Source organism: Malurus melanocephalus, unplaced genomic scaffold (assembly GCF_030028575.1).
Source record: "Malurus melanocephalus ecotype Western Australia unplaced genomic scaffold, MMel_1.1 scaffold_1196, whole genome shotgun sequence".
Lineage (NCBI taxonomy): Eukaryota > Metazoa > Chordata > Aves > Passeriformes > Maluridae > Malurus > Malurus melanocephalus.
Genome location: NW_026624428.1, coordinates 3110 through 22849, shown reverse-complemented (window position 1 = coordinate 22849; position 19740 = coordinate 3110). Strand labels below are relative to the sequence as shown.

Here is a 19740-nt window from a genome sequence, read left to right as displayed (position 1 = left end):
AAATTGAACTAAAGTGAGGTAATTATGGAAGAAGGACTATTAGTCTAATATGCACGTGCTTGCATTACTAACACATATTTCATTGAACAGGTAGGAAGCCACTGCTTTCCCTTACCTCAGTTTGTATACACAAGTATATTCCATCTTTTCCTAAAGCAGTTCAGGTGATAGAAAAGCTCCAGGTAGCTAATCCTCAAGTAATGGAAAAATGAGGATGCTTTGTTTTACTACCGGTAAAAACTTCTTTTCAGAGATGTAATTGCTTGAATTCTTTGCTCAGCTCTCCGGGGGACACCCAAGTTATCTGGACCTTGTTTGTATCCCAAACCCCCTATTCCTTCTTTTAAGACCATGAGCAGAAGGGATTGTGAGCAAGCAGGCTTCTCGCTACTCAGGCCATGGTTCTCCCAGCTGTGGCTGAATGACATCTCTTCGTCATTAGAGAATCTTGTAGAGAAGGAAGGCAGGCCAGTGCCTTCAGCCATCCCTTCCCCAGCTGGCCCCACTTTCCCCATCAATTAGCAAGTATTAGCTCCCCAGATAAGATAAAAGCAAAGCAGGGTCACAAGTAGGGCTGACGGGTCAGCGGCGATGATCATGGACGGTTTCGTATGTTCCCCCTTTAGCGCGTACCAGAGCTTCAGGGGCAGCCCCGCGGTCGGCCGCGGCTGGGACCCTGCAGCCAAGCAGTCCAGCTGGAAGCAGAGCAAGAGCGTCGGCATCAGCCCTTTCCTCGGGGGGCCGTTCACGCCGCTGCCCTCCGAGTACCTGGACAGCTACCGGCGGGCGCAATTGCAGGCGCTGCTGTCGCAGGTGGGCCCCGCGCTGGCGTCACGGCCCCGCCGGGCCAGCACGAAGGAAGCGGCGGTGCAGGTGAGCTTGCGGGCCGACGCTGCCGTGCAGTGCTCGCTGGGGCCGCGCACGCTGCCGCTCGGCCGCCCCTTCGGCCCCGCCGCCCTGCGCGCCCCGGGACGCCTCGCCCTCCACTCATCCGTGCCCGACCGCCGCCTCTTCGCGCTGCCCGAGGCCGCACCGACCCCGGACAAGGCAGCGCCGTCGGAAGCGCCGGCCGAGAAGACCTCGACGGCGGACGGCGGCGAGGAGCACCAGCAGGGCGCGGCGGGGGAAGCGCTGTCGCCGCGCCAGGAGCCGGTGGGGACGCGGCGGGAGGAGACAGCGGCTCCCAGGCAGAAACCTGCCTTCCAGGTGCGCCGGGATGGGGTGGGGGGCGAACCCTCATTCGGTGGAAATCACCTCATTAGCAGTAYGGTGGTCTCTGTCCTGCCCCGAGATGACCATTTCACCTAGAGCAGAGGACCCTCTAGCCTGTGAATACCCAGCCGTGTGGATCAAAGCATCGCAGAAGTGGTTTGGATTGGAAGGGACCTTGAAGATCATCTAGTTTCAACCCCCCTTCTATGGGCAGGGATGTCACCCCCACCCACTAGACCATGTTTCTCAGAGACCCGTTCAATACTACTTCAAACATTTCCAGTAATGAAAGTCTGTGACTTTCCTGGGCAACCTTTTTCAGTGTCTCATCATTCTTGGGGAATAGCAGTGAGGGATCTGGGCTGGGTGTCCCTGGGGTGCTGGAGGATRCTCAGTGAATTCTCTTTGCAGTTCTTGGAGCAGAAGTATGGCTATTTCCACTGCAAAGACTGCAAGACCAGATGGGAGAGTGCTTACGTGTGGTGCATTTCTGGAAGCAACAAGGTAATTTCTTTTCTCCTGGGACTTGTAAAAATGGCACCAGATCTGTGATATGTTGGGTGTTTTGGCACAAATCTAGATACCTGTACAGAACACCTCTAATAAATCTCTAGAGTAAGAGAGATTTTGCCTTTTTTTTCAGGTGTACTTCAAGCAGCTCTGTCGCAAATGCCAAAAGGGCTTCAATCCCTATCGAGTGGAAGCAATCCAGTGCCAGGTAAGTCAACTGTACCCCGTTAATCCCGAGTTAACAAATACACTAATACAGTTATTGAATTTAATATTGACTTTATCTGCAAGGAAACTTGCTTTCATCAAAATACTAGAAAAYAAATGTGTCATAGTGCTTCTCTCCTCCTGTGGATGGCTTACATAAACAATTTTCATACAGCATTATGGCTTGCTACATGTAAAGTAGGGTTTTGTGCTTCTAGGTGAGAAGGCTCTTACTCTTAAGAGCTCTACTGCTAAAAATTCTGTGGATTTAAGCTGTACCAGCCCCAATGTGTTGCTGTGATTAAGAAAAAGCAAATGTCAGTCTAAAGAGTGAATCCTGTCAGATACACTACTAATAACATGTCTTCTTTCGTAAGATGTGTTCCAAGACTCGTTGTTCTTGCCCTCAGAAGAAGAGACATATTGATCTCAAGAGACCTCATCGCCAAGAACTCTGTGGCCGCTGCAAAGGGAAAAGGCTGTCCTGTGATAGCACTTACAGTTTCAAATACATTGTCTGATCCATGTGCCCTCTTCTGTTTTGTGCTTTGCACTTTGTCTGTTGTAATGTTTTGACTTAAGGCTTTTGACCTGGCATTGGATAAAGGATGAAGACTTGGTATTATTGTAAAGAATGTAACTTCACTGTATACATTCTGTAAATAAAGTTCAATAAAGGTTTGCTAGCTAACTAGTTTGAGACCCCTTAGCTTCRTCTTCCTTCAATGAAAGAGGAGAGTATATCTTAACATAACAAGCCATCATTCCTAAAGATCGCTGGGTTTGTTTTGAAGTCTTTAGGGAATGCTAAGATTCAAGCTACAATAGCAAATTTTTCCTTCAGTCACTCAAACTGAACTAGAGTGGAAAATGCAAATATTCTGGAGCATACAGTCTGGTGTAAATGCAAATGTGTCTTCCCCCTGCCTCTGTGGAATAGATATGTAAAAAATGACAGCTGCTGGGTAATTGAAGACTATCTGCCATAAGACTATGGCTGTGAAAAAGGAGCAAAAAGTTTGACGTGAGGAGGGGAAAAACCTTTTGAATGGGAGTATCTGTGATGAGTGTAAAAAATACTCTTTAGGATAGAAGGAAGTTGAGAGGTTTTCACAGTCACTGGAAGACCAATGAAACTACTTTTGCTGTTGTACTCTTCCAAGCTGCATTGTAAGGATTTTTTTTTTTTGTCAGGCTCTAGTTACATTTCTCACAGTTTTCTATGCATGGTTTTAGCACAAAACAGGAGGAAGTGTCTTTTGAGGGGCTGCTGATCCTGGACACCATGTGCAACACTATCAATTCAGACAAGAACACAATTTTCACAACAAGCATTACTATGTTGTGACTATATATGACTTTTATACTTTAGTTAAATGGATGCACTAATCAAAATTTCAAAGTTACTTCACAAAAATGGTTAAGTGTATTTACAGCGTGAATACGTTACATAGTTGTCAGAATAAAAGTGTCTCAGATGGGCAACAGATTTACATGCATACATTTAACACTGGACAGCAGTTAAATGTGAGAAAAACCCATATAATTATGACTTTTATATATGCATTACAAATAAAATAAGACCTCTGTTTGAAGAAACTTAACATGAGAACTTGCATTTCATGTTAATATTTTTCCTTTTTATACTCAAAATTTATATTAAATAAAAATATGCATGCTTAACAGTTCAAAAGATTTGACTCTGTGATGGAACTTTCTCCTACAAAATGGCAAGTTAAATTAGATCAACCATCCTTTAATAGTATAAATATATTCATAAAAGCAAACCTCTAGTAGAAAGCACCCAAGGTCCTTAATAATAATAATTAAAAAAAAAATCTACCACTACAATTCTTGATCCTTGGGAGGTGGCCTAAGAACAGACCTCTGCAGTATGATCCAGTACCTTCAGAGACAGTAGCCTAGTAACATTAGGAAATGCACTTTATAGCAGCTTGTTGTTTTAAGATACAGTAATCATATTCAAATTACAGTGTACATTAAATTATAGTCTGTTTACAGTTTGTTTCATATACAAAGGCTCTCAGCTTTTGACCAACAAGTTTGTGAGATTCCGTGGCCAGCTTCATTCTGCCCATCTTTCACTCAACTAAATTAAAAAAAAAAAAAGAAAACAATGTACAAGGTTTATTTTTTTAACAAAAAATACTATTTTGCGAAGGAAACATTGCACTTTTGCCAACCTAAAATTAATTTGCTATAAAGGAAGTATTGTTCAGTGTAGTAGGCTTTGGTATGCAATGGAAGTCACTTCTTCAGTAGTGAGTTGCAGTTGCCCAGTGAAATGCTAACTGGTTTTTGTGCAACACAGAACCAAGGATGTTGTCCCAGGTGCTCTATGCTAAGTCTGTCCTTACAGTATTGCTACACGTTTGAAGTTCAGCCCATTGCTTTTTAGAGGAGATACTAAACATAACAAGAGTGAGTACAGTTTGACCAAACCTTTGTAAGGCTCAGAAGACATCGAGCCACCTCATTCCCACAGGGCAGCATTCCCAGCTTGAAAGAGGACCTGAGGGTCCTGTCAGAGACTTGTGCCAGAAATGCTGGAGTCTGGAAGAAAAGTATTGACCCGGTAGCTCTGAGCTCTGCGAATCATGTCGCGGATCTCTATGTTCAATTCCATTAATTTGGTGCAGATTTCAGTCAGGCTCTGGTTGGAGCCCACTAGTGCATAGGTGCCCGTCTGACCCAGGGTTTGATGGCGGAAGTAAATGTTCAATAGTGTCTGGACTTCATCGTCAGAGCTACTTCCAAAGATATCATTGGGCCACAGAATCCTGCAATCAAAGAGGAAAAGAACAGGCATATCCAATATTTGAGTTTATTAGCAGAGGTGGAAGCTATGTGACAGAGACCTCTAAAAGGAGAATGGACTCACACATGCTGATAAGCCTAAAGCAACTCACTGTTTTACACTAACCATTTGTCAGTCATACTCTGGTATCAGGCACTGAAATCACATAAAAGTGCAATTTCCATTGTCTAAAAAAAAAAAAGCTTCAGAAAACTCATTCAAATAGGTGTAAGTGAAGCTGGGCTGAATGTTAGCTCATGTCGATGATATGCACCTGTAAGGAACTAACTCAATAAAATATTCTTAAGAGCCTCACAGGACTTTTGATCTATGGAACAGAATTAAACATCTTAATTGTTGCAAGCATATGTTTGATAGTTATTAGTGGCACACCTCTCCAAAAGTCGGTATCAATGCCCCCATGTACCCTGTTGAAACAATTAATTAATTAATTATGCTGTTGCTGTGCATTACATTTAGTTAGCAAGATAATAAATGCCTACTTTTCCAATAACATGGAAGTCTAATATGAACCATGTAGCAAAACTTGCCTGCATTCTCTTATTTGTCTGACAGCTTTAACAAGTTCATTGTTTTTCAAACATTCCAGTATGGACTGAATAGCTGCTTCAGTAGAGTTGAATGTGGGCTCAGATTCTGTTGTCAGAGGGTCAGCTGCGATTGCAGCAGTAGCATCCTTCAAATTTTTCTTCAGCTCACTCAGTTCTCTTGACATATTTAACAGCTGTTSCAAGGAGAAAGATGAGAGATGGGTATTTTCATTCCCCATAAGCTCCACAAGCAGTAGGTACTTAAGTTTGTTCTTACTATTACATTGGATGCAAACATTATGGAAAAGACCCCAGTTTAGCACAAGGACATTTCTTGATCTCTGTACAATATAGAGAAAAAACAAACTACAGATTTTTTTTACCTTTGTGCATCCTTGAACCTTATGCTATGGTTTTGGCTTGCTAAAACGCAGGAGTGTATCTAAACAAGCTTTTATTTTTCACTCTTGCTACTTTTTTCACACTATAGTGGAAAAGCTGAAGAACACATGTACTTATCCTAGCAAGATGCTGGTATTTATTTACAAAGTACATGCAGTATCTGACATGATTAACAGATGGACAGGATTTGTATAACCCTCTATCAGGCTGAAAAGTTAACATGGCACAAAAATCAGTAAGCTAATAATTTCCAAGGATCTACTTTTTCATGCTTCTACACGCTAAAAATAATCAGTCACATGAATGAAAAATGGAATTTCCTTTAACTAAGAGCTTAAGGCTCCAGCAAAATATGCAAATTTCTTGGTGAAATAGCTATTCTTTGTACAATTGTTCCCTAGTTCCACAAGCTGCATTATTTATAACAATCTAACCAAGTTGTAACTATGGAATACACTTACAGAAAGCAATTATAAGGAATAAAAAAATATTTCTAAGACTGCTGTAGTAGTAGATGTCTATTGTCCTGTCTTCTCTTAAAAGTGAACAGCCCAGTCACATTCTGAGACAGCCTTCAGAACAGTTCCTTAAGATACAATAAATATTCAAACTCTTTTTACTCCTACAGCACATCTGATAACCATTTCCATTTATAGACCACCTCCAAACTACTAGAATCCATCRTAAAATACCTGAAATAGCCTCAAATTTTATTTTAAAAAGCAGAGTACAGTAACTTTTTCTCCTCAATAGTTTTAAATATATACACCAGGAGAAAAATACATATGAAATGGCATGTTAAATCTTTCCTTAAATGATGATCATTCAGCTTAAAATGATCACCTCAAAGACATTTCAAAGTATTACATATTTTAAGCAAGTGTTGCAAATAAACTTGACTAAGAGTATTGTTCTTGTGAAGTTTTTTTTAAGTAAGATACATGGACTTACCTGAAAACAAAAGGCTATTTGGGTCAAAAGTGAGAGTGTGTCATGTCAAAAATATTTAAAGAAAAAGGCTTGTAAACATTACAGAATCAAAAATATATGACATTAAAGTATTTATGTATGCCTGCAGACTTAGAGTCAGGGGGAAATAGTGTAATCTTTGGTGTTAAGTCCATAGAAATAAAAACTAAGAACATGAAAATAAAGTGGAATTTTCAGTATAAGACTTTGTAGTTTGTTACATACCTCTGGCATGGAACTCACTTCATGCACTTGTCCAATAAGTTTACAGTAGGATTGAAAAAGCAATAGCAGCTGGAAGTGCAGTTTATATAATCTCTGACAGAGTTCCAATTGCTAAAGGAAATAATAGTAGGAGAAGAAATAATTAATAAATATTAATAAGTTTAGATAATTATTGATAACTAACAAAACACTGAGATAGCTCTGTCCTCAAAAACATTTTACTGAAGTATGATCATGTACCATTTTGGAAAATAAATAATGATTTTTCTTCTGCAGGTAAGACATACATGACACTGAAAATACAATTATGATAGCAARCTCTCACATAGCACATGTCAGCATCAGTCTCAAAGCATTCTGTTTTGGTTAGATCCACTGTCTCCATGTGCAGCTGGAAAGCAGAGACAGAATATGGGGGAAGTTACTCTTGCATAAAACATGGAACTCCCAAATTTCAGACATGGTTGAAGACCTCTTCTAAGGGATGGAGATTTAAGAGAGAAGCCATGAAATAGTAGTCCAAGATGGTCAAGGCTCCTGCCTGCTTCTCTGAGAGAGTGGAAGAGAGGTGATAAATCTGTCTAGGAACAAGGAGGAGGAAGTGCCAGCTCCGGAACTTAAAACTCTGCTCATGGATTTTCCACCATCTTAAAGAAATTATACAACAGATGGATGGAGCTTAATGAGTAAGAGGATACTCCTATGAAGTATTGCCCCAAATTTAGTAGATACTGCTCTATGAATAGTCTCTTGTTTCTTCCAGTGTAAAGTGCATGACATAAAAGATTCAGATACACTGAAATAATGGGCGAAGGGCATGGCTGCCAGAGAGGTCAAGTTAATATGCTTGTGATCTTGGTATTGTTGTGTCTAGCAGGAGGGGAATCTTGCTGTTTCTCAGATGGATCATGATGAAGGAGTGAAGCACATTTAATCTTTCGCCAATTATATAAAAAGTGAAAATCCTGCAAGTACAAGTTCTGACCTTGTTGTGGCCCTTTGGCAGGAAAGCCTTACAGACTTCCCACTGTATTTGATTTGCCTACTGTGACAGACACTGCGACCAAGGGTGGGCTCTGTGATATTTCCATCTGTTTGGAGGAACTAAAGCAAGAGTTTCATACTGAAATTGGGAGAAAAGAAGACGCTATTCATGTCTTTGCTTCTTTAAAGCACTTCATATGCACTTAGTTACCAGTACATACTGCAGCTCTTTGCTGAATTTGGGACTGTCCAAATGTCAGCACAAATTTTAATAAAAAGTACTTTAAGTGCATTATAAATGTTAATTTGACTGAAGTGTTTTATTTACATATGGTTCAATATTTAAGTGCCACATTTTTTATTAACAAACCAAAATTAGAACCACAGCCTTATAGCATTCCAGTTTCCCAAATTTCTGCACCAGCCTCAAAAGGCTGAGGGCCAAGGTCAAAAGCAAATTTCATCTTTGTTCATCAGAGTGAGGTGGACACCAACTACCCATCTATGAACAGACAGGCCAGGTCATTGCCAAAGTGAGGCAGAGCTAGTCTCTTTCTAAAAGAGGTTTATGTAGGAAAGTGGKAGCAGGAAGATGGTGCCAAGCCACCAGGTGTCAGCCTAGCAGGTTTTGTCCTGCTGAAGGCCAGGCAGACAGGGCTGTTCACACCTCAGCACTGCCACATTTTCTGAGCTGTACATTTTCTGAGCTCTGTGCCATTCTGGATCTGGTATCTGAATCATTATGTTTAATGCCTGTTACTGCTGGGCAGCATTGGATCACTCCTGCCCCAAATGGAAAGGAGGAATTTCAGCAAGGAGGAGTCTTTCAGCAAGTTTACAGATGACATGAAGGACAGGATGCCATCCAGGGGAACACGGACAARCTTGAGAAGTGGGCCCATGAGAACCTCATGAGGTCCAACAAGTCCAAGTGCAAGGGGCGGCACCTGCATTGGCACAATCTCATACATGAGCATAGAACTCACTGAGAGAAGCCCTGCAGAGAAGGCCTTAGGGGTTCTCATGGATGAAAAGCTGGACATGAGCCAGCAGTGTGTGATGACAGCCCAGAAGGCAAACCACAGCCTGGGCTGTATCAGGAGCACCTCTCCTGTGAAGACAGGCTGAGAGGGTTGTTAGCCTGGAGAAGAGAAGGCTCCAGGAAGACCTCATAACTACCTTCCAGTACTTAAAGGGGCATATAAAAAACATGGAAAACAACTTTTTACACAGGCAGATTGTGGTAGGACAAGGGGAAATAGCATTAAACTCAAAGAGGAGAGATTTAGAGTAGATGGTAGGAAGAAATTCTCTACTCATAGGGTAGTGAGGTACCGGAACAGGGTACTCAGAAGTTGTGTATGCCCCACCCCTACAAGTGCTTAAGACCAGGATGGATGAGGTTTTCAATAACCTGGTCTAGTGGAAGGTGTCCCTGCCCATGGCAAGGGGATTGGAACTATATGATCTTTAAGGTGCCTTCCAACTCAAACCATTCCATGGTCCCACCAGATCAGATAGGCCAGCAAAGACCCACAAAAGCTGAAAGAGGGCCCAGCAGATCTGTGAAGGGGAACCGATATGCTAGGACAGAGCTGACTTTTGGATAGGGAAAAAGCCTATGAGGACAAAGAGGTAGGGCATGAGGAACCCTCCCAGTGAAATAAACCTGCCCTGAGGCCGTTCTCTGTAACCAAGGGCACAGAGCACTGCCAAGTTTGCTTTTGTGTGTCTAACCACCCTCCTCCCAAACTAAAGGCTGACTGTTCAGACACAACCTCCTGGAAATTGCTCTGCCTTCTGTCCTCTTTGGCACTGTGCTCAGGCATGTCAGGGGCTGGCTGGTGGCCCAGCCACGGAAGGTGCTGACTGCTCACAGAGTGAGTGCTGGCCCAGGGACACTCACTTCCTCCCTGGTCCTGTTCAGCTTACAAGTTGGGACATAGCCTGAGGTTTCCCCAGCAGGGATCAAATTTACTCTATTCAAATTTTGGAGATCTGTCAACACTACATAGCAGTTACATACACACATACTTGGAGCCGTATAACAGCATAACATTCATGATGGCTTAGCAAGTAACACTGGATATTTTTTAGTCCTTGGAGAACAATAATTCATTTTCACCCTTTTGGCTGCTAACTTGAATGAAAACAAACTAAGGTCAGATTGATGATTCTAGTTTGACTCACTTCATATTTGGTTACTGTTTCAAACAAATCCATTTTTGTTCTTCCTGAAATAAGTATTAGAAACCAGTGGTGGTGAAACTGTTCACCAACATATACACAAAACCCATTTGAAACATAACAGCCAACTATAAATTACAGTTTTTCACGAGGACAAATGGAAAATTATTATCATAATTTTAAAATAACAAAAAATGTTTCCCGCCCCGGCACATAACATCCATTTAAAAGCTTGATTTGTAAAAGTGTATGTAAATAACCATTTGAAACAGAATATGAAAGTGTCACAATTTTGGCACAGTATTTTTTGATTTCACAAAACACATGTCAGTAAATTAGTCACCACATTTAGAACCACGTGTTTTATAGGAAAATTATAACAAAAAAGGAAAACATGCTTAGAAGTAAAACAGTAATATTGGGGTGTATTAGCCCATCTACAGATGGACAAAAAATATGAAAGAGCTTCAACTTACTGCAAGAGATTCCATTTGCTATACAGCAAGCATGGCACAGGAGAAAAGAAAAGGAAAGAAAGTATAGTGTCAGTGTAACGCATGCAATAGGAAGCACAGCCCATCTGTAATAGCATAACTTGTCAGCAGTATTAGCAATGCTTGCCTCAACCTGATAATTGGTTGGAACATCACATTCAACATGCACAGCATACTTAATAAAATCAAGCTTTAATTCTGATGCTACATTCCAGCCTAAATATCCTCAGTTAGATCTTCAGATTTATTAACTTAAATTTATCCACCCAGTAGCTCAAGAACTTACAATGAAATTGTGGAGAACTCTTGAAGCAATACTTCTATTTTGATTTGCTTTCTTTCTTATTATAAAAAGCTCATATAGCAAAATACTAAAAAATTAGGAAGGATTTTCAAGTGATGAACAAAACTGAACTTTGCTGTTTCTAAGTATTTTCTTGTTTAAAATTACTTTTTTTTGGACTAATAGATCTAACAAAATTGGCAGGATAAGTTTTGTGACTGCTGGACTTATTACTTGGCACATTACAATGGAAATGTTTTGCATATAACTTTCAAATTATGACTATCACAAAGATAAAAAAAGCATGGAAAATGCCAGTTTTGTCTGACTACATGGCCATGCCACAAGTTGAGACAGCTTTGTATCCCTTCCTCTCACCAGTAATGATTCACTGGTTCGTAATTCTGAAGCTATTAAAATATCAGTGCAAGTCCTGTTGCAATAGTAATAAAAATTCTAATTGGCTTACATTAGCATTTCAAAGATTAGGGGACTAAGTGCTCTCTTCAAAACAGAAGTGTTCCTCTTTTCTTTGCCAGGGACTAACATTTGCACTTGGTGTTCGTCTAATGCAGCTTTTTCTTATTTTATAAATATTACAATCTCATTACATTTCACATGAATACAGTCATCATGTAAATGCCCTATGTTACAAACAGAACCACATCTGCCCAGTTACAGCCTGATGTCAGTGCATATGCACACACTGTTAATAAGCATATGGAATTATTGTTACAATTATTTACCTTACCATCAATACAAAGGCAGAAAACACAGAAATGTGAAATAGTGTTAACTTTGATGAACCTAACAAAGTATTTCAGTCTGTTTTCTTTCCATTTACCTTACTATTAAAAATATGTATGAAAACTATTGCCACAAGCCCTGCACTGCTTTTCTATAGAACCATGACAAACTAAGCTTTAAGCTCTGTGATGGTTACTTTTTTTCCTTTAACATTGTTTGGATAGTTTTTTCTTCTTTTTAGTACTCTTCAAAAAAACCCTTTATATCTTGGCTTCCATGCAGTTCACATAAATGAAGCTTTATAAAGCTAAATTCAAGATAAGAAGAGGACAAGAGCAGACAGATCACTGTGTCCCAGTAAATTCACAGGTGTGCTGGATTCTGTTTTCCAAATCTTGTTGTCTCTGTTAAGCTACTCTGAAGTTTAAACATGTCACCAAGTTCCACTTAGACTTTAAAAAATGCTGGAATCCACATAGAGCTTCTAATTTGCCATGGAATTTACTTTAAAGAAGGGGGAAAGAGGAAGGCAGAAGCAGCAAGTAAGTGAATTCCATGGTCTTTTTTGCCAGAAAGCACTGTGTCCTCTGTACAGCTTCCAAAACCAGGGCAAGCCAAAAAAAGAGGTGAGGAAAGGGTTTCACATTACATGAAAAACCATTCTTCACTGAAAGAAAATAYGCTGGATACAAAATATCCCTGAGCTATTGATGCTCAGCTCCATATTGCTCTCCAATATCATGACTGTAACTTATCTTCCTTTCTCTTTCAGCATAAAATAAAATATTCCTTGGAAGTTGAAAAGACACTAATTACTGGCTTAAGTGATATTTCTTTTATTCCCTAGCAGCAAGGACTCAGGTGGAATAATCATAGCTTTCACAATTTTCAGTTTCTTACAGCAAGGGAAGTATTTTAGATTAGTTGATAGACACTACACAGTCAGTGGTTTTGGCAGCTGAAAATACCAAGTGTTTAGAGTATTTGGATAACTTTCACAATTCTTTATGCAACCAGTAAATGCAGCATCTAACAAGGACACACTCCCTAGCAGCAGCACCTTGGTTTAGTTTTTAATTCCTAGAATTACGGTTTTATACTGTTAGCAGGCCAGGAAGGCAGCAAAGGACTCATTTTTAGATCACAAATATTCTTGCTTTTTTAAGAAATCGTTTTTACATACTGAAAAGAGGTGACAGTTACATAATTACTTCTTAAGACATTGACACTTTGATGGCAACACAATTTGCAGTCATTTACTGGCACAGTAGAGTCCCAGCATAACACAATAATCACTGCATGAAAGGCTTTATTAAATCCAAGTGCATTTTATGAAGGTATTCTATTTGCCTTAACATGTCAGCAGACAGAACATAAACTTGCATCAGAGAGAACAGCATATGCTGTGCATTTTTAAATACCCACTGGACTTGAGGGACAGTAGAAACTATTCTGCATATGGAAATCCACACACAGCTATGTTCCTACTTTTAGAAAAGCTGCCCACCTGAGCCAATAGTACCTCACTGTCAATCCATGGGTCGGTCAAATGACAGTCAGATAACTGACTATTGATTATTAAGAATTTCTAGCTTAACAATGGTTCCACTGTGCCTTGAGCTTTACTGTATCTCAGCTCAGCTCCAGATGACTATGGTTCCAAAGGGTACACATCCAGCCTTATTGGTGGCTTACAGTAATTGCACCTTTAGCCACAGGGAAACTCACAGTGACAGGTACATACCAACTTTTTGGGGCCAATTTTTATGGGCTGAAGCATGTTTTAAATATCCATTACCAGTTTGAGTTTGCAAAGCCGACATCCATTAGCTTGTGGTAAGGAAGGCTTGAGAAAGATGTATACTGACTTTGGACTTGAACTGAATGTCTTGCAGGAAAAGAAATACTTATTTGAATTAGCAGTGTTAATTGACAAGAAAAAAAAAAGATCTTCCAAATATCTCTTTTCCAGAAAAGCAAACAAAGAAACAAACCAACCCAGTTTTGGACTAGATTAAAAAAAAAAATTACTTTCTTAATAAGGCTGAAGAATGTACTGATAGCTGTACTCATCTAAGAATTGCACCTGGACAGACAGCACAGCAGCATGTGCAGTATCTTTTGTCTATGAATTGACTTCTATGTCATTGAGACTTTGTTGCTCAAAGTAGCATCAGATCTTAAAAATGACATACATCCAAATCATGCAATCTGTTGCAATAATAAGGCAGGGGAAAGACATTCTGGGATTTGAAGTTTTTACTCGATTTCAGTTGAGTTGCAAGCTCTAGCAGCTGACCTAGACAACTTCTATTTCAAGCTTCTTTAATGGCAGAACAAGCAATTTTTGCCTTTGCCTGTTTTCAGTAACAGTAACAACAATCAACAAATCATGTGCAATTATTTTGAAATAAGATCTGATTAGAGAAACTGGTCCAAATTAGATACCAACATCAGGAGGCATTTGCGATGCAACCACTTGTGATAATGCTGAATTTGGTCTCACATTGTCTCATTTCTAAAGGATTCTATTTTCACCTCACACTTTTTACCAGGTGGGGAGTTCTAAGAATCTAGTATTTCTGCCTTCTGTGGAGCCAAGTTTTTGCTTTTTCTTCCTTAAAATTATTTTTGAACTTTTTTCCAGGAGTAGCCTGGTTTTGTGCTTGGCTAAGAAATTTTTTTTAGGACAAGTCTTCAGCACGATTTCAGACTAAACCTCAATGAGCTTAAGAGTTCAGGCAGGCTCCCTTGTGACTATCACTGTAAAACAGGTTTTTTACAGCCTACAATTTTTAGATTCTTTAGCCTTTCATGTTGAGGGAAAAGTAGACAGGAAAGATAAGAAAACAAATACTTGCCAGTCTATGAGTAATTTTTCCTTGTCTCTTTCTAATCATTTCCTCAGTTTTCCTGGCCTCTTCATTCCATTACACTTTCATTGCATAAACAGATTGTTCCTTTGGGAAAAGCTGCTTCAATTGAAGTGAATGAGTTTAGGATGAAAAGAAATATGCCTGTGCATCCTGTCAACTTCCAAGGAATAATGCATTTTGGCCTGAAGGAATAATGCTGGGGAGAAACCAGGGACTTCTGAAGGAATGAGAAACCCTTCTTTTCAGTCTGTCTGATAAGCAGTATAAATACAAACCCTGGCTTCACAGAACATATTTAATTCTGAAATAGAGAACACCTAATCATGAATACCCACACAAGTGGAACATGACATTTACTGACTTTTAGATGTGTTTAGGCCAGCTATACGAGCTCAGTTCACAGGTTATTCCTTCTCCTTAGTGTTATTTCTTTACTTTTTCAAGAAAGAAACAATGCAGGTGATCAGCAAGATATGTCACTCTCCATCCCATTCTGTGCATTTCCAAAAGAGAGATGAAGAGGATAAATTAAACTGTCCACAGCAAGGTATGTAACACCACAGTCTGAAGTCGCTGTTCAGGGTGCTTGCATTAGAGAGAAAAAACCACCCCATGCACATCCCAGTAGCACCATATACTCCACATCCCTCTCAAAGGAGAGGCAGTGGTTTGGATTCCAGGTCTCTGTTTTAGATTTGAGAATAGCTCCCTTGTAACTTCCCTGCACACCTCCACAATTGCAGAAGAGACAGTACCTTATTTAAATGCATTGCAAAGTGCCTAACTTTTGCTGGTGTCAGCACTAGATGGGGGAATATAGAACCATTTTCCCACCGCCTGTGATTGCAGCCAGAGGATTTATTAGCAAATTAGATTTGCTAATAAGGTCAAGGAAGCCAAAATGCAGGGGTGGCAAAGATTTGGGATTCTTGGAAAACGGCATTAAAAAACCAAAAATCAAGCTAGTTCAAAGACACAAAGACAAATACATAGAAATGGGAAAGAGAGGTTAAGATGAAGATAAAAGAAAAAGAAGTGGCTTAGGGAAGAAGACAGACAAACTGAAACCAACATAAGAATAAAATGAAGTGTTTGAACAAAATGGTTACAATGGGCTGTGTTCTGAAAATTTCACAAGTATCTTTTATAAGTTAAAATAAGTGGAAAGAGGAAATGTCACATTTTCCTACATGCTGTTTGCTAGTTCTGTCCAGCCCCCTCTTTTTTCCCATCCCTCCATTCTCTTTCTTCCAAAAGGAAAAACCCAACAAAATAACATTCCTTAACTTACTATGCATCACCAAGATATCATCTATTTCCTATACTTAGTATTCAAATGACAGTGTAACTGCTGATGGTACTGATATCTGAAAATATAATTTGTCAACTGGAATAAAGAAATATAAACAAACAAACATRCATGTACATGTGTGTATGAACGTTTTGTTAAAAATTGATAGAGATACTTTGCCTTATCTCTAAATACTWATCTACAGCATAAATCATTTCACTGGCCATTGTTTTGTAACTACTAATCTAACAGGCAACTTTTGCTGTTGGGCAGACAGAGACTGTAAAAGCCATAAATAAAAGAGAGTAACATGGAAGGACAGTACAGCAGGAATAATTTTCAGAGACACTGGGCTGTGGAAAACTTCTGCTGCAACATCTTTCTAAAAGGGAGAGCACAGGGTAGGCTCAGCTCTGCTTCTTTGTCTAGACTAGAAAGGCAGAAGTACCTCCACTGAACACATCCCATTTCCCGTGTCCAGGACTGAGGCAACAACAATAGCTTTGTGCCTAAAATATGAAAACTGGATTGTGCCCAAGCCCAGAAGAGAATCAAGGAGGAAGTACAGCAGGTTCTTGCAGATTCAAGAACAAGATATATCACACATGTCACTTTATGGGAGAGAAGTAATACTGGCCATTCATTACCTTCTCTTCTGAGTCTCCTGGCTGGCAGGTAATAACGCCATCTCGTGAGCCCCCAGCAAATGTTGCTTTGCAGTTTGCAAGCCACTGTTTTCAGAAAGAAATTAAAGAAATGAGTAAGATCTATGGTTTGAATCAAAGAAAGATAAGCAGTATTTCAGTTACATAGCACAGCATATAAATTGCAATTTTTGTACTTGCAATTCCATTTTTTATTACCGCAGACTATGAAAATTTTCTTTGACTGTAATTTAAAAAGTACAGTCTTGATTTCTATTAGTATTTCAACTGCATGAACTAAGAAAATTAATCAACAAATAAATTGGTAGAGAGACCAGAAATACTGAAGATACCTTTTAGTTCTGGTTCTTATATTCAGGAAGAAACGTTCCAGTATCTGAAATATGTTTTTCTACTGAATGTTATTTTAAACACTAAGATCTGAATGGATGTGCAGTTTCCTGACACAGCGCAAGTATAGAGAGAAGACCAAGTACATAACATAATTCAGCATACCGAGAGTGTTGCCTCTTTCCTGTTGTTGTATGTGTCCAGGTACTCCTGCAGCTCTAAAACACTGAACTTCAGCTTTTCAAGAAGGCCACAAGATAGCAGCTGGAGAAATGAAATAAAAATGTCTAGTAAATGTCACTATAAAAGAAYACAAGTATTAGTATTATGAGTACTAGAAAGTATAGTAAAGATACTGCAAAAGAATATTTAGATTTACATATGCTGAAAAATATTTACATTTATGCAACAATCTACAGAAACATACAAAAATTGAATGAAAATACAGTTCCACTAAGGAGCTAAAATTACAGTCAGGAGGAGAGTTCCTTTTTGACATATCTGTTCAGGAGATGCTTGACAGTGAAACAGCCAGTAAAATAATGCACTGCAATGAAGTACATGCCTTTTGAAACGGATATACTCACTGTTTCTGCATCTACAAAGAGGGTGGGACATTCTGAACATGATGTTAACATCTGAGAAGACCTCACAAACTTGGAGCCTATTCCTCGCAAGTTGTCTCCCAAGTAACTAGCTGCATCACAGGTTAGAAAGCAGAATCTTTTCTGAATATTCTGAAAAGCAAAATACAATTTATTACATTATTTACTCAAGTACAAGCTTCTTTCCTTTGTAAACAAAWGGCATGGTTGTTTTTCTTTGCATAACAAAGTACAAAAGAGACCATCTCCCTGTGTAGAACTAAATGTCTGCTCTAGGATATTCAATGAGAGTTATTACGCTGGAGACAATGTACAGATGGGCAGCTGTGAAGCTAATTAGAGAGTTCATCATAATCTACTACTAAAACACATTCTTTCTTGTAAAGATGTATCAATCTTTATAATGTCTTTTACCCCTGGGGAGCTTTTTTTCTTGTTTGCAAAGAGTTAACAGAGTTGATCAGCATATTACTTTTTCTGCCCATTCCAGGCATTGTTTTGTTAATATTCCATGTAAAGTGACTAATCACACAATATAATGGACATCCTAATGCCATCACCAGCACGGAAAAATCAGAAAAAACCTTTTATTTTACCCTGTGGGAAGAACCTTCTTACTAAAACTTTACTGCTGTTTGGGAGGATTCCAGAAATACTGAACTGCATCCAGGAATTACTCTTCTCAGCAGGTTTTTTTTTTTGTTTTTTTTTTTTAATTTTTTTTAATATTTTGAGTTCTAAACCAGTGTGGTCTTCCAGAAACATTCTAGTGCTTTTCAGTGACTAATATACAAAGTGAATAATGAGCAAAAATGATATATTAATCTTGCAGTAACTGAAATAATAATTTTGATAAATACACATCAATTTTCACATCCCAGATATATCTCACTTAAGACTTAGTGCTCAGCTGGTGGGAGTAACATAAGAGTATTTTCAAAATAAAGATAAAATAAAAAATAAAAATTTTATTTTTATATGGTTCATTCCAAGTTACCACAGGCATTTCTCCAAGGAATTTAGGTTGGACCTGTACCATAAGGATGCTTCACTGGAGAGAAGCACTTCCCAAATAGCAATCTGGATGACACACACAGAAATAGCCTGTTACTGCTCCTGCACTGGTGCATGAAAATTAAGTATCTAAAGTCAGGTGAGTTGAATTCAGACTCCATTGGAAATGGGAGTTGGATTGAATTACTTTCCTTAAATGCTAAATAAGCCCTCACACTGTGCATAGGCTAAACACTATGAATGATTTATAAAATGGTCAGAGTTCCTGTACCTATTTCTTAACTTCTTATTTGTGAATCTCTCTCAAAAGCATCTCAGCTGCCCATCTGAGCACAGCTGGATCAGACAGACTGATAGTGGTCTGTTTCCACCATCTTCAACACAGAAACTAAGTGCTACACACCTCACTCAGCACATGGTACAGATTCTCTTCTGCACTGAGTCTGTAGTAGAGGCAAGAGGCTATCACTAATTACCACCAAGCAGATAAACTATTATTTTTATAAGCAACTAGCAGAATCATTTGAAACACAAGGTTTGGTGACAATTGGAGATTTACTACTGTGTTGTCTTCTGGAAAGGAAGATTCAGTCCAAGTCTTTTTGAAACTGTCACTGATAACTCTCCTGGCAGAGATTCATATTTGATCTTAAYCAACAGGAAAGGCCTAGTTGAGAACAAAGAAGTGGAAGGAAATTTAAAAAGACAGAATAAGACAGATTATGAAAGAGAATCCAAGAGACACTCGCTGAAAATGACCGGGGGAGAACATCTGATCCAACCTTCAACTCCAAGTGAGACTACTGCTAACCCCAGATCAGGTCAGACATGCTTTTAACTAGCTGAGTCCTGAAATCTCCAAGGTCAGAGCTTCCTCAAGGCTCTGGGTAACCTCTTTAGGTGCTGCAATGCCCTTCTGGGGAAGAACAACTTAGTTTGTAAATCTGAGACAGTAAAGGAGACAGAATACAGAAATAATATAACCGACTTCAATGCATTCAGAATTTGCAGTAAGGAGCCCATTAGAAATAACTTAATGAAGAAAGGAGATAAAGAGAGGAAACCATTCCCTTAGGGGGAGAAAAAAAAAAAAAAAAGCACATTCTATACCACTGAAAAAGAGAAAACATTACACCATACAACTGGCTAAATCACAAGAATCTCACTTGGGCAAATACTTGTGAAAAAAAAAGTAGAACAGAAAGTGTTGAGTTGCTAACTTGTGGTAAGCCATTATGGGGCCTAGGCCTGGTAAGGGCCGAGAAGGTCCTTGAAGGATCTGGAACATTCGGTGCCGTTGGCCACCGTTGGCCGACAGCCGGCAGGTGCTGACAGTTCCAGTCGGGTCTATCTCGTGTGCCCGCGAGGCC

The 19740-nt window shown here is 39.4% G+C and overlaps 2 protein-coding genes across 2 annotated transcripts; one reads left to right on the top strand and one right to left on the bottom strand.

Annotated features, from left to right (window-relative positions):
- The first annotated feature begins 597 nt into the window (after positions 1–597).
- On the top strand, positions 598–2450 carry ZAR1L (zygote arrest 1 like). The gene is made up of 4 exons (XM_057387362.1): positions 598–1206; positions 1624–1716; positions 1856–1930; positions 2307–2450. Exons 1-4 carry the CDS (start codon positions 598–600, stop codon positions 2448–2450), a joined length of 921 nt encoding a protein of 306 aa, XP_057243345.1.
- On the bottom strand, positions 2003–18362 carry LOC130586537 (protein furry homolog). Its single transcript, XM_057387360.1, has 8 exons — positions 18354–18362; positions 17339–17488; positions 16917–17015; positions 16404–16487; positions 10542–10559; positions 6895–7005; positions 5299–5492; positions 2003–4730 (listed from the first exon to the last, which is right to left on the bottom strand). The coding sequence occupies exons 1-8, from the start codon at positions 18360–18362 to the stop codon at positions 4475–4477; spliced, it is 921 nt and encodes a 306-aa protein (XP_057243343.1). The 3' UTR covers positions 2003–4474.
- Between the last annotated feature and the right edge of the window lie 1378 nt (positions 18363–19740).

Bases quoted from the DNA above. Each gene is read 5' to 3' on its own strand.
- ZAR1L (XM_057387362.1), top strand. From the start codon at position 598: ATGGACGGTTTCGTATGTTCCCCCTTTAGCGCGTACCAGAGCTTCAGG. The intron at 1,717-1,855 runs GTAATTTCTTTT...CTTTTTTTTCAG, and splicing joins GCATTTCTGGAAGCAACAAG to GTGTACTTCAAGCAGCTCTG. The intron at 1,931-2,306 runs GTAAGTCAACTG...TTCTTTCGTAAG, and splicing joins TGGAAGCAATCCAGTGCCAG to ATGTGTTCCAAGACTCGTTG.
- LOC130586537 (XM_057387360.1), bottom strand. The intron at 16,488-16,916 runs GTATGCTGAATT...TTCTGAAAACAG, and splicing joins GGAAAGAGGCAACACTCTCG to TGGCTTGCAAACTGCAAAGC. The intron at 4,731-5,298 runs GCAAGTTTTGCT...CTTTGATTGCAG, and splicing joins AGACAAATAAGAGAATGCAG to GATTCTGTGGCCCAATGATA.